The sequence below is a fragment of the Lissotriton vulgaris genome, chromosome 3_2 (genome assembly GCF_964263255.1).
Source record: "Lissotriton vulgaris chromosome 3_2, aLisVul1.2, whole genome shotgun sequence".
In the NCBI taxonomy this organism is placed as follows: Eukaryota; Metazoa; Chordata; class Amphibia; order Caudata; family Salamandridae; genus Lissotriton; species Lissotriton vulgaris.
The window spans coordinates 191,312,608-191,328,217 of record NC_141690.1 but is presented as its reverse complement, the minus strand read 5'-3'; the positions used below and the strand labels follow the sequence as shown (position 1 = coordinate 191,328,217).

Below are 15,610 nucleotides of genomic sequence, written 5' to 3'. Positions count from 1 at the left end.
TATGTGTCTTGTAAAGCGCACTGCTGCCCTGAGGTGTCGTGGCACTGTAGACCACTGGGGAATCGGTCCTGGCTATCCCTGTGAGATGGTCCCTACTGGGTATCTCCAAGGTGAAACGAGGCATCCCCAGCGAATGTGGGGGGCCGTTGTAAAGATGAGGCAAGCTAATGCCCAGAGTTGCCGAGTGTGATCCCTGGTTAGAGTAGGCACCGAGGCGAGAATTATCGAGTCCGCTGACCCTGGTCCACAACCCTACCGCGTCGGGAATTGAACCCTGGTCCCAGGCCTTTCTCTGCTTCCGGGTCTGCTGCCTCTAACCAGTGAGCCACACCACTCTACTCTACATGTTAGCTAAAACGAAATTACAAACTCGCGACAACACACGCAACCTTGTAATCCGAGTCATCCCAGGAAAATGCGGATTCACGTACCTGACCTCTAATGAGGGAGAAATGGTACCAATAGCTTACAAATCACATTTGTACACAAAAGCTGAAATGAAGTTCAGTTCAACTGAAAAAATTCTAACTGCGGTTCAGACTGCCGTAGCAAAAGAAAGGGCCCTAGCACAAGGTAAACGAATAATAATCGTTACACCGATACCAGCACTAGAAGCGGTAACAAAAGCAAGCATTCCAAATGCTAAAGCACTACATCCGAGATGGATCCAATGGGTTAAATCTCTTGCTGAAACAGACGTAGTATATGAATTCGATCTTAATTTAAAAACACAAGAATTTCTACAATATGAATATGAATGTCCTCTGCCAACCGAAATCCTGCCTCTAGAACACTACGGCTGTATAATATATACAGACGGATCAGCACAACCCGCAGTTGGGGGTAAACAAGCTTACAGTGCTGCGTGCACGATTGTTAAAGGTCGATAGCACAAAGGAAAATTTAGACCACTGGTCACTAAAACGCAATCTCTAGGAGATTGTACAGCTCAGCGAGCTGAACTACTAGCATTTAGGATGGCTCTTGAAAATACAGATCGCGAATTCCCCACACTTATAGTGTGCGATTCATATTACTGCGTTCAGTCTTATAATGAATACTTGCAGAATTGGGTTGAAAACTGTTTCAAAGATGCAAAAGGTGGCACAATCAAGCATAAAATGCTTTGGGAACAAGTAGTTCTTTTACAAAAAGAACTACAAAATACTCATGTGATACACACACTGAGTCATCAACGTGATGGCGTTCACGTTGCGGGGAATTCATTGGCTGATGAAGCCGCAAAGGCAGCTGTGCAAACGGCTTCCGTAGCTTCTATCACCCGGTCAAAAACAAAAATAGACAGCGATATAATGCAAGCTGTCAGTGCGTCAGTAAAACAGGACAGAAAAACACTCCTGAAAGGGTTTCCAGTAAAGTACTCATACATAACTGATGCGAATAATGTTCCATTTGCTCGAATCCCTGGAGTGGGAGATAGGCCAATTCCAAACATGGAACACAGGTTAGGACTAATTACAGCGGCACACGAAGGGCTCGCTTCTGCACATGCTGGTGTTTCCGCGACAATATCATTATTAAAACAGAGATATTGGTGGCCGCGCATGAGAATACAAACTAAGAAATATGTTCTAGAATGCGAAATATGCCAAAGAATGAAAGTATCAACAGTGAAACGACCTGCGCAGACACCCCTTCTAATCTCAGATAAACCATTAGAATGTGTTTACCTGGACCACTGTGGTCCCTTACAAAGGGATGGTAACTATAAATATATCATGGTCGCAGTGGATTCCTGCACGAGATTCATTTGGATGTGGCCCCAGCGCTCGGCTGATGCCAGAACTGTTATAAAAGATTTGCGAGTCTTTATCGGCACATACGCAATTGGCATGCTACATTCTGACCAGGGTCCTGCTTTCAACTCTCGAGCTTATAAGGAGGCCATGACCAGCATGGGCATTGCATTGCGGTACTCTTGCCCCTTCCATCCTGAGGGAAATGGGATTGTGGAAAGAAAAAACCGAGACATAAAGCAATCTATAACAGCAAGGGTATTAGGTTCGGGTGATGGGTGGGTCCAACATTTAACAAGTGTCCAACGTAGTCTTAATAATCTGCCAAGAAATTCTCTAAAAGTTTTCAGCCCGTACGAACTATTGTTCGGAACTAGAATGTATATTCAGGATTTAGATAGTCAGACTTCAGTGGTAGAAGATAAGAAAAATGCTTTGACATCAAAGATCGTTTGGCTATTTTACAGGACTTAAATTAAACAAAAAAAGCCCTGAGCAACATAAAGTTAAAACAGCAGCCAACAGCCACTGAAGATAAACCACCTGTCCCAGCAAGGCCTGTCTGGATTCCAAAGATTGGGGATCTGGTCAGAGAGAAGATCACGGTGAAGAAGGAATTTGGGCCTTCTTACAGAAAAGCAGTACCTGTCTTAGCTGTCAGCGGAACAAGATCAGTTGTACTACCGCCCCTTGCTGGTAAAAAGGAGAACCGAGTTGTATCCATCGAGCTGGTAAAACCACAATCATGTGGCCAATAATAAGTAGTAGGCCCAGTGGACTCCCAAGAAATAGCAGAATACCAAAATTTACTACAATCCAAGAGGTTCAAACTGAGAGACTAATCACATTTGATAAACCTGCAGTGAATAAAAAAGGACTATGCAACAATGCCATGGAACTTGTGCCTCTTGAAACCCAAATTGCAACAGTTCGTCAAGAAACACCAGTCTACAACGATGTAACCTCAAACTATGCTAATGAAAGAAACATTGAAAAAGCAAAAGAAAATTCGGAAGCAATTCCAACAATTGACAGAACTGCATCAGGCTACTTCATTAATTTCGATAACTTTTCTGAAGATCCAAGTGAACCTGAAGAAACGCCAACAACAAAAACCTTCAAAGATAAAGTAACTGAAGTCTTTCACCAACTAGAAAGTTTCTAGTGACCTCTGAGCTAGCTGGCAAACCTTAAGTCTAATAAAGTCAGTAGAGACCTAGTTGACCTCAGTCCAACGTCTACACTGCTGAATATATTATTCCAATGCGCCGAGCCTATTGGGAATATAGGAACTACCCTACAGTATGAAGACTGGTAATAAGGCTGTTTATATTGAGACTGGTATTGTCTGTTTTGCTGATTGTGGTAATTTCCCCTCGAGAAAAATCCACGACCCCTTGATCCTCTGAAAGATCCTCTCTTATACTGCAGGGTACCCCCTGACTTGATGGTCAATAAAGCGTCATCTATATACTTACCAAAGAGTGATTCGCCATCGGAAGCCATATCTAATATTTTAGTCTGTACCTCAGGTCTAAAAGAGGTTGCTCTGAGCCATCCCTGGCGTCTGAGAACAGCAGCTCCTGCTAGCTGCCGAAAGTTAATGTTTGCTATATCTAAGGCGCAGTCAATTATTTCTGGTGCAGTCCGCTCTCCTTCGAGCACTATCCTTCGTGCTTCCTGATGGCGATCTTCAGGTATCAGCTCTAAGAATTACGATAACTCTGACCACATCTGGAGGTCATAACGTGCCAAAATTGTCAGAGAATTAGCCGCCTTGATGGATGATGCAGCATTGGTGGAGAACTTTTTCCTTATCAAGTCTAATCGTCTACCCGCTTTATCTGGTGGAGTTGAGATTGGGGTAGATGAATATTTTGACCTCTGTTGTGCGGCCTGCGAAATTACAGAATCTGGATGCGGGTGACCCACCAGACAAGATGGAGTATCTGGTAGTGCCCGATATTTCTTTTCGATCCCAGAAAGGACTGCAGGAATAGAGGCAGGCATCTTCATTATCTTAAGACCTTCCTTCCAAATAAAATCTATAATTGGTATAGCCCTGGTGATTTTCCTATACCCTTCTTTAAAGTCGTGAAGAAAACAATCAGACTGCTCAATAGTGACCGGAAGTTCAAGCCGCGTAGCAGCCCTTTGCATGATATTATGAAAGCCGCCAATATCCTCAGGTGGTGAGTCCGATGGTAGCGGTATAGGAGGCGAAGGCATGGGGATTACATATTCATCCCAAGGACCTTTAGGCACATTATCATTAGGCAATTCGCCTTCCTCTCTTCCATCGTCATCTGATGATGAAGTATCCTGATTTCCAAGGTGTCTTGGTGAGGTAGGCTCTTGTATCGGTGGTGGTGGCGTAGGTGTAACCGCCGGTACAGTCGGTACAGTTGTAGTAGAGGGTGTAGGTGAAAACCTCTGCCGATAGTCGGCCAACATGGCCTGTAAATCCTGAATCAATGAAGGAGGAAGATGACTTGTGTCCTCCGAACGTGGAACCCTAGGTGACTGTCTATGATAAGGCGTAGACAAGTCTTCTTGGTAAAAATGTTCATGGAAGTCATCCTGTTCATCCTCTTCCTGACATTTTATCTGTAACTCTAATGGATGGCGTGCAATCCCAAAAGGGCCTTCCTCCTAATCGTCATCTTCATCAGATTCTTCTTCCTCTACATTTGTCTCCAAGATATGTGAAGGTAACAAAGGAGAAATATTGGTATAGTCTTGCCTATGGTACGTTTTTAATTGAAAAAGGGTGTACGTAACAGGCAATGCTTGAGACACTTGAGGTAACACAGACCAAGATTTCAAAGGTGTACTTTGTCATAAAAGGACTCTTCGTCGACATGGGCATCTTGACCAAAGGTGCAACAGCCGACTGTGTCATTGATAAGTTCGTCGTCGACGGGCTCGTCATAGACGGAATCGTTGTCGACGGTGCTGCCGTCGATGGGCTCTTCGTTGACGAGGCCGTCGTTGATGGGGATGTCGTAGATAGACTCTTCTTCGACGGGGTTGCCGTCGACGGGGCAGTCGTCGACGGGCTCTTCTTCGATGGACTTGCCGTAGACAGGCTCTTCATCGACGAGATCTTTGACGTCGACGGGCTCTTCATCGACGATGACTTCGACATCGACAGGGTTTTCGTCGACGATGACTTCATTGATGGTGCTGTCGTCGACAGGATTGAAGTCAATGAAGTCGTCGACGGTGATTTTGATGAAGGAGTGACAGAAGATTTGTTGCATCCAAAGAAGACAGATCCAGTCCAATAGGTTAAGAGGATTTATTCTTTAAAGACAAGTTCAGCTCTCAAACTGCCAGAGTGTCTCTCTGTCAAGCTCCAGTCTCAAGTGAGCAGCCAGAGCCTAAACATTCTAGTATTGCTAAGCAACAATGACAAGTTAGGAGAGGCTTAAAGGAGAAACATAACATTAACAGGAACTTAAAAGAAAACATAATATGTACAAGGGATATAACAAGATTCTTTAACCCCAGAAGTTTTCTTAGAAGCAGAAACTTTTGATGACACAATAGGAGAGGTTATAGCTTTTGTAGAGACTGTAGATGAAGAACTTGAAGTAGAAGAAGTCACAGAGACTGTGTGAGAAGACACCAGTGAAAGAGTCTTGATCTGGGCATTTCTCACTGTTTTAGTAGCTGAAGATTTGGTAGACTCTGAAGGCGGAGATAAAGGTGATGCAGGAGGAGGTGAAGACGACCTCCTTGTGTGTTCTGAAGCTCTATGAGAGGATTTATGATGTTTCCTACCCTCAGGAGAAGAGCTGTCTCTGGGTCTGGCTCTTTTGCTGGAAGTAGAGGCCCTGTCTTCATCATCCGTAGAAGACGATTTGAGCCATAAAAGAACTCTTGCCTCCCTGTCCCTGATAGTCTTGGCAGGGAAGGTTCAACAAATCCTACAATCCTTCACAATGTGATTAGGAGGTAGGCAGTAGATGCAGTCTTTATGCTTATCATCTACATGGACTCTCTTCTTATCACAGGTCCTGCACGCCTTGAAGAGAGCTTTCTTTTCAGACATCCTGAAGGAACAAAGAAGAAAAACTGAGTAGGCACTCAGGGAGACTCCCTTCCACACGATGTGCGGTGAAAATCTGAGGAGAACTGCCTCTGCTGGGAAGGTTCTAGAGGGTGCTGGCATCTGATTGGTTGGACCTATTTTCAGCTCTTTTTCATATAATGAGGTAGATAGGCTACTAAGCTTTGGGCCTTTTGGGCCTACTGTCTTGTCAGCCTACTACAATTTTATTCTAAGGCACTGCTTTTATATATATTATTACTGTGGGAATCCCGCCTCGGTGACAGGGAATGATTCAGGCATGTGAATCTATGAAAGATACCTCATCACTGGATAAATATCAACACAATAAAAAGTGATGTGGAGGAACAAATACACCTGAAGTATTCATAGTATACATTCAATTACTCCTATGTAGTGGTACCTAGTCCCATCTCATTAATATGTACTTCAACAACGTCACATACCAACGCTTACTCCTGATCGCAACCAATATTTATTTCTTTTAATTGGTTTACTGATTAAGATCGGTTGTTCATTTTTCTTAATTTGTCCTTCATTAAATCAACATAGAACAACAACAGTACAACATAAGCACAAATATATACGTAGTTATTCAAAAAGATAATTTCCTAACCCCCTAAATGCAAACAAAGTGTCCGCTTTCTGAGCTCACTGCGGTCCATTGTGAGGTAATCCAGTGCACATTTGAGGTACCCTATCCACTTCTACATCTTTTTCCAGTGTGCATGTCCATTTTGAGCGCAAAAATTGTAATTTAACAGATTCCTCCTTCTTCGTCAATGTGCAAAAGATGTTGATATCCGGCTGGCATGGGCTGGGCATATGCCACGTGTTGCATGGGACACTTTAACACTTCCGTACGACTGAGGAGTGTTTGCTGTCCCAGATCTTCATCTCTACTATCTGGTCGCCCAGGCCCAATTTGCTTATCACTGGTTTCAACCAGACGACCGCATACCTTATACTAAACCTGAGCAAGACCTGGCTGCTCCCACGCCCTTGGGGGCCCTGTTCCCCCTAGGTGTACCACTTGATCCCCATGATGTACAACCCTTATCTACCATATGCTGGGCCTGGCGCAAGCTCTGCAGAACGCTGGGCACCGGCCTACTGTACTACCCTGCTACCCTACTTCACAAAAACCGGTTTCTGCCACTAACCTCCGAGACGCTAGTGCACTATTTCCAGATGACAAGGTACTCACCATGACGCAAATCTCTATGCATCCGGAACTGAAATACATGGACAAATTTATAGCTACTTGATTACTTGGGGCACTCGGGTCGTTTGTTTCTTCCTTCCCATCCTTCCCCCAGAGTTTGCACTGCTTACTCTACTCATTACTGACAAAGCAGGAGATCACATGGTTCCCAAACAATACCGGGCATGTATGGCACTCAAGCAGTTCTGGGACAGGAGAGTGCAGCGGCAAAGGGAGGTGGATCTGGGTCTCCCACCGACTGACAACGAATGGGATCACTGCCATGAACAAATAGAGTATCTCCCAACCACAGGCACAAACTCCTTCATTTTAAATGTGTGCATAGGGTGTACATTACAGCTGACAAGATTTCACCCCACTAAATCACCCAACTGCCCCAAATGTCAAACCCCGGTTGCTGACTCATTTGACCTGGATATGCACCCAGATAGTCGCATACTGGATAGAGATCTTCCAGACTCTCTCTGATGTCATTGGCAGGCCGCTTCTTCCCTATCCGAGATTGGCCTTGCTGCATGTGTATAACAGTATAAAACTTTGCCACCGTAGGTTTGTGGCCATAACGCTGCTACTGGCGAAGAGGGAAATCGCGATTCACTGGGAAATGAAACACAACCTCACGAAAGCAGCATGGGAACTTAGCATGTAGTATTGTGATATGCAAACTGAAATATATGCAACACTCCAGCCCCCGTACTCACGACATAAGGATATATGGCACTTGTATCGCTGTTACTTGCGTCAGGCACAGCACTCCTACCCAGCCCACTCTCCCAAGCACCAGTTGATTCCGGAGGAATCCGCACCCAATATTCCTACAGGGTCCACAGTTATGTCGACGCAACACACACTCCTGCCTAAAACGACTGGGCGATGCACCATTTATATACCCCTTTCAGATTATCACAAACTAACACCATGGGAACATATTACGTTCCCCCAGCGCAGCAGATATAATACTACACATTTATGCCCCCCCCACTCCCTCCTAGAACCCCCCCCTTCTAGTAAATATGAATTTGTTGAACCTTTTGTTTTTCTAGTAGACATTGGCACCTGAACAGTGTTAATCTCTGTACGGGCATATTGCTGACAAGGATGATATTACTGTATGTGTTTTTATGTTCTCTTTTCAGAAAAACGTAATAAAAAAAATAGAAAGCTTGTCACAAATTTAGTAATCCTTGTCCAACATTAATATTCAAGCAATACACAATAAATAAGAATACCAAATGTATTAATTTCTTGCATTGGATGTTTGGCATATTTCTCACCTAGTTTAATCTGTTTTCTATTATGTTGATAATCCTGCTCCATTCTAGATGATTCCATCTTCTTTGTCACAGTGTGTAGATCGCTAGATACCTGTGTTGATAGGTGGTTTGTAATCATAATGCTGCTCCTGAAATAAAAATTGCAAAGTTCTAAATAGTTTCTGTAATGAAAAGCATGTTACAATAACGTTAATTTGAGTTATGGACCCTTTCAGGGGACTTGCATGTATATACAGGCCCGTTTCAAGTTTGCCATTAGGTACACAAGGAAATACTGATGCAGTGGGGATAGGGTATGCACTGTGCAAAACATTTAGAGCAAATCCAAAATACAAGTTAAATTATAGTGGATGGATCTTGTCTCATATTGAGGCTTAAACGTCAACAAATCAGAAATAAATATCAGTGATAGTGAAGAACCTGCCCACAGGAAAGACAGAGAGTAATGATTTACAAACCATGAAGCTTTATTAGCAGATTAGCAAAGTTACAAATTCAAATCCTTCAAATTAGTCATAATTCAACAATCACCTGATTACAACCTAGTTCAATACTTTCCAAAGCTGGCCAATATAGTAAATGCAAATGCAAGTTATTTAAAGATAAACATATGCAAATTGAATCAGATTCAGTTCCCTTTCAGAGAAATTCCCTAAGGTTAAACATTAAGCAGCATATGGCAGCAAGTAATACATCTAATGGCAGACCCAAATGAATGTTCAGTCAGACAAAGAAAGAATAGATTTGCTCAAGATTTAAACTCTAGGAACAGGACAAATCTGTATAGGGTCTCAAGAGAGGAAAAGGCATCTACTATTAAAAGAGTATGAAGGGGCATCTGCATTCAGAAGTGGACTGGTCCAATCTGCTGCTGATTAACCTAGAAATGCACAATTAAACATACAGGGAGGAAAAGCAGTTGATGATGGACTGTGGCAATCGGAGAAGCGCTGGAAGACTTAAGAGGGTGTTACGTGAGCTCCAAGAGGAAGAAATTGCAGAGAAAAGATGCAAGGACAAAAAAGCCAAGCAGAGTGGTCAGGATTACATAAGAGTTGTTAACCATACTCATGCCGAAAGCACAGCTTCTCAGCCTGGTGATGCGAGTTCGCGGATGAATTTGCAGAAACTTGAAAACCCGGCCCTTTTAGCAGGGATGGCTAGTGTCCTTCATCCAAAATCTACAACTAAATATGATGGAGTAGAACGTGAAAAGTAACTTGTCTTGGAGTCCCCACTTAAAGCCAAATATAAAGGACAAAAACATGCCTCCCTTTCACCACCAGGCCAGTTAAAACCCTAAAAACGATTTCCTACACAAGAGCTGGCTGTTTCAAGCAATGGAGTAACTCCTACTAGACCCTGCAAACAAGATCCTAAAATGATGGTACACTTTGCACAACATAGTTTGACACCACATGGTTTTGTGGCTAACGGCTCACATTCACACAGCCCGGCCTACAGTGACTTTCCATCTGCAGTAACGCCTGTGGATGTGAACCGTACCCCTTGCCATGATGACCTATTTGAAAGCAATGGAAGCTGTGACCATAATGTAAGCAGAGCTAAATGAGTGCTGCCATTATACACATTTGCATGTTGTTAGGCCTGAATGCCATCCTTTTTTCCTTTGTGAACGTAACATGCCTTTTGTTGCCAAAACCACCTAAGTTCTACCAGTTGTCTCTGCAAAAAGCCTTCATACTTATTTAAACATTGAATTAATATGGTGCATTCATTTCCTCAACAATAGGGTACATATACCTACCTATTAAAATGTGAGTAAACAAATGGAAAACTTTTTGATATGATCAGTATAAATGATGGACTAATGGTTGCTTTTCTTTTTTTTAATCCCTCAGGACAATGAAGAATCATTTCATTTGATGACGGAGGAAAGTCCATCATTCAACCCTGGGGTAATTTTTTTTTTTTAAAGGTACATAGGAAATGGCATTTTCACTTGTATGACCTAATTATGATTTGCTTTCTCTCTAAGGAAATGGTATATAACTCCTTGTCCATAATTAATGAAAACGAAAGCTTTTCTGTTGGCCCTGGTTCCTTAAGGGGTGCGTACGGTTACAAGCCGAAAACGAACACTTAAAAGATGCGTGCTTCATATTCTACCTTTCCACGTAAACTGCAAAAAATTCCCATTAATAATCCTTTTTTTCCCATCCAAACACATGCATTTCCAAAAAGTATGCTTGTTAAGTGTATATTGTATTTATTATCTGCTGCATTTAACAAGTGTATTTATTTGATTATAGCACAGTTGCAAGGCACTTGCAATAGTGAGTTGGCTGTACAGTATTTGCAAGATGCGCTGTCTGCTTTGACCAATCCACGGAATTTAACAGATATAACATCGTCAAAAACATGCAGTCGATCATTCACTGTACAAAAGGTATACTTTTCTTTGCCACTCTTTTAACACAGTTAAAGTTTATATAGGACAAACCTTGTAGATTTCCTGCATGAGGACTTTGAAATCTTTCTGCTTGCAATGTTTTTTAAGTATGGCTGATTTATACTCCTGGAGCTAACATAGCAAATATTACATTGTTAGCCATGTACCAGATGCCAAATCAAAATCTATGCATATTTTTGAGATTGTAACCTAACATAATGGCAAATAGTTAATAGTTGTGTTATTTTGCAGACTGATATGCAGCAGTTGGTAAAGGACTCAAACGGTCCTTCACGGTTCAGAGATGTACTCGTTCCAAAGAGAAAATTGCACAAACTCTGGGAGGAAGCCATGTCAGCGGGGGACAGTGCAGGTTTTCTTCTCAATGGCATCAGCAAAATACTTTTTTCTCCTAAAGAACTTGCATCTGCAAAAGGTGTAACGAAGGCTCGTGTTGGAACACCCGTCCTTGACGAGGAGAAGGTTGATGCATTGTTTGGTAAGATATTACAAATGTTCAAATTAACATTCAGTCGAGCTGGGATTGTGACAATTCATTATACATTGTGTTAAGTTATGTTTGCATATGTGAGGTTGTATCATAATTGAACGATGACTCCATCATTGCTTAACAGCTGTCTACAAAAGAACATTAAGAGCAATGGGGGTGGCTTGTAATTTCTTAACAGTTTGTGCTGAGCTTGTCCTACAAATGGCATGCAAATATGGCGCAAAGCCTGGAGTTGGGATTTCATTTGTAAATTTGTAGGTCCAGGTGTGAGGTTCTCAAACTGGATGAATGAGTGATAGCAAACTGCACTTATAAAATATACTGTGCTCGCAGCTTTTATTTAGACCGGATCAACTCCCTAATAATTAGATCAGTTGGTCCTGGTCCTAACACTTGGTTGTAAGCTCCTATTTTGATTTCTGGTCACTATGCTAGTTTCTTAGACAACTGTTTTCCAAATATGATTATTGCAAGTACAGTTCAGACTCACCCTGGCTGCCTCAATGATGGTTTTGTAAAGAAATCTGGCACTGATTACTTTCTGTTTGCAGAGGAAGCTTGCCCGCGTCTAGTGAACAGGACTATGGCACATGCTTGTTTCAATGCCTCTACATTTGTACAGTCTTTCTTCCAAGTACCCCAGCATTTCAAAAGGGTGAAAGAGCCAGAGAAGACACACTGCTACTTGGGGCTAGAACTGTCATTAGGGACCAGGGGCTCATAGTTCATAAGGGAACTTTTTTTTTCTTCACCTTCTGGCCCCTCTTCATCAATGCTTTGCTCTAAGCTGTACCAAACTTTGAACAAGTGGCCTTAATGTTTCACTTAGGAACCATGTAACCCTAACCATACTCATCTGGCACACTGTATGAAATACTGGAATTGGAACTTTTGATAGGCAGCCCAGCCGTATTAAAAACCATAAATAATGGTGGTAACATGATACTGATGTATGTTATTTTGTTTTTCCAGAGTTTATGAAGTCTGTGTGCAGTGCCAACGGCTGGCCATCACTGGACAACAGAAGTATGAGAAGGAAGCTGGCTATAAAAATTTGAAATGCCAGAAGAGGAGTAAGGAAATCTCCGCATCTAGAATCAAACCACGAAGTTGCTGGTTTTCGTTGAGCTATTTGTTCTTGTTGCATTAGTATGGCCTTTCTTCCCTGGATCTTATTTTTCTTCTGGACGTTTTCTCTTGTTTGGTATCCTGGCCCCTGTGGGGCCAAATATGTGCTTTAGATAAATAAAATTATATTGAAACATCCCATTTGATCATTTTTTTCCTTTACCACTGTTTTGTTTAGTGTTTTGCAAATGGTCACCATGTCAAACAGCGTCAGATAATGCTCTGTACCTCTAAATAAGGCAAATCCCAGTGAGTCAGGAGTATGGGAGTAGTGGCACATGTTAAGCTGATCTGAATGCAAAGGTATAACATTGTTGCAGGCCACTTCTTTTATATAAAGGTGCTTGTGGTATTTCTGCAGCATACACCTAGCCAAAAATAGTAACTTGTATTTTATACAAGTGTCTACCTCTCGCTGCAGAGTTTAAAAAGTAATCTTTCCAATGCAGGACAAAAATAATCTGAGTATTAGGACCAGATTTAGAGACGTTTTGTGTCTGGTTTGCTTGAGTTTTATAATGCAGACCTGATTCAAAATGTTCGGGATTTGCAAACAAGAGCAAATTGGTATTTGGTACAACACATCCGAAATGGAAAAAGTTTTACTTTTGTGTAGACATAGTATTTTTTGGGTAATGGAAGGGTACCCTTCCATTACAAAACCTAAACTAGACTCTCGCAGACAACATTGCATTATAGTGCCAATGTGTGGGCATGGTTCTCAGCTGCCTAATGGTGCAGCGGTGCTAGTGAAAGAGGTAGACATGGCACTTTCCTACTCTCCTAGTGGCACCCTGCAAGGCAATATTGGCAGTCTGCCAACGTGCTCCTAACATGGAATTGTCAAGGTGTAATCCAACCCGTAATGATTTATTAGTGATCCACAGGCATACTATATTATTTAAATCATCCTTATGTAGTCATCATTTAGTAATCCACACATTCTTTAGTTGTCCTTAAATAATCCTGAGTAACCCATGTTCATTTTTAAGTTGTCATTAAATCATTCGAGAGTAATCTACACTCATACTGAAAATGTCATAAGGCCATTCGAAAGTAATCAATAGCCATCCTGAAGCGGTCATAGGATCATCCAGGAATAATCCACACTCATCCTGAAAATATTATGGGATCATCCCAGAGTAATTGACTTCCATCCTGAAGCGGTTATAGAATCATCCAGGAATAATCATCAGTCATCCTTAAATTGTCTAGAGCCCGTCCTGGAGTCATTCTCACTCATCCTGATGTTGTCAATTAGTATTCGTGGAGTTGTAAAAGGTAATCACTCCCTACCAGTGGAAGTCATCAGAACACCATCCTAGCGTAGTTTTTGTGATTACAGTAAGAGTCATTGCATTTAAATAATCGGCCCTATGGGCAGACTTTAGGATGGCTTGGGATGACGTCCCGAGGAATGGCTGGCTGAAGTCATCGGATGACAGCAGAATCACTCCAGGATGATCTTCCTTTTTGACTAGGGCAGAGTCGGAGCTTTTGGGGCTGGCGCACAGCTTAAGATCTGCCTGGCTCACATGCGGGGACTGCGTTGGGGAATGGGCGCGCTCTTAGAGGTCCCTTTCGACCAGAGGCACAACTAGAGCCAAATTTTGGGGGGGGGGATAAGAAAAAATTTCGGGGGGGGGGCTGAACCTTTAATCTGTAGGTAGAGTGGAGCTGCAGGGGCTCTTAGAAGGGGTGAAACAACTGCAAGGCCTAATTAACATTCAAATGGTCTTTTAAAGACCTGTGAAACATTCGGGTGCGGCTCTGTGTGTGCCCGGGATCTGTCTTATCCCGGGCTGCCAACACGACGGGGGGGCTGAAGCCTGGTGAGTTCAATAGGTGTTGCGCGCCTGCTTTTGACCCATCCCTCCTTAACACTGGCGATGACTGGCGGGGCCTGGGCTAAACAGTTATGTGAATTCCTCCAGCGGCGGGGTGAGTGTGCGACGGCACGGCGGAAAGGCATCCCTCCGTGAGCGGCACGAAAGTAGAGAAGGAGCTGAGCTGTTGTGTTGCAGCTTTCCCCCCCCCGTGCTCCAGGTTGGAATACCCCTGCGCACGTTGGTGTTACTGACTAGGGGCCTGGAGCGCGTTCCTCTACACCTCGGATGGGACAGCGCCATTGTGTGCCGAGTCCCGGGCGCCTCCTTGCGAGACTGCCGCCGGGTGGCACATTACGCATTCCATAGATCCTTCATTGCTGCCGTTCCAGACGTCGCCGCTGACTTTGCCGTGAGTGGCCTGTCATTCGGACGCACCATTTACCGGCACGCCAACCCTTCTATACTGTTGGGCGCGGCCTACGCTGGTGGCCCGTGACTCACCCGGCTGGAGAGGACAATACTAGCCATATATACAGCCTGGGGCGACAGCTCGGTACCCCTCGCGCTTGGACAACCTGGAGCATTGACGAGGGGGATCCTGGAGAAGCACTATGGGGCGCCCCAAAACCAAGCCAGCAGATGCCACGACAGACAGCGCGACGCAATCCTCTACCACTGGCGACCCATTCAATTCTTCGGATAACAAGGTTATCCGGCCCACGGGAGCGGACTCCCATGCTGCTAAATTGGACTTGATACTAAAAGAAATGCGGGATTCCAGGATGGTGCTGGAAACTCGCATGGACACAATGTCAACGGGTCTTACTCTTCTGCAAGCCGACCACAAAAAGCTATCTGAAAAGGTCAAATCGAACAAGTTTGCCTTAGACGATCTTATCCCACAACAAACGCTACACTCCACGCACCTCGAGGACTTCAAGCGCCAGCTCCGTGGACTGCAGGATAGGGTGGAGGACACGGAAGGGAGGTCCCGTCGCAATAATGTTCGTATTGTTGGCATTCTGGAGCGCAGCAAGGGGTCCAATCCCACACAGTTTGTGGAAGACTGGTGCAGGAGAGTAGGGTCTGCTTCCTATGGTCACCCCCACTTTTTGCTGTGATTCTCTGGTTTTTCGACTTTAGTGTGGCTGTGGGCCTGCTAATCAGACCCACAGCCCAGCTGTTCTCTCTCTAAATTGATACCATGCACTTTAGGTGCATACCAGATTGGTTACTGGATCAGTCTTGTGAGCACCTGTATAGTGTACCATATGTTCAGGGCATAGGAGTACCCTAGGCCTACCAGGGGCTGCAGCATGTATTGTGCCACCCCTGGTTTGCCTTCCAAACTGACACCACAGGTCTGTTCACACAGCATGGGTAAGGTGGTGTAATCAC

The 15,610-nt window shown here is 43.6% G+C and overlaps 1 protein-coding gene and 1 pseudogene across 1 annotated transcript in view; one reads left to right on the top strand and one right to left on the bottom strand.

Annotated features, from left to right (window-relative positions):
- The window catches only part of POLN (DNA polymerase nu), a 2,377,116-nt gene that overhangs the window by 1,996,811 nt on the left and 364,695 nt on the right, over positions 1-15,610 (bottom strand). The window contains exon 4 of the mRNA XM_086964459.1: positions 8,332-8,459. Coding sequence (XP_086820585.1) covers positions 8,332-8,459 — 128 coding nt within the window. The remainder of the gene's footprint in view (positions 1-8,331; positions 8,460-15,610) is intronic.
- Positions 8,556-12,382, top strand: LOC147725510 (uncharacterized; annotated as a pseudogene).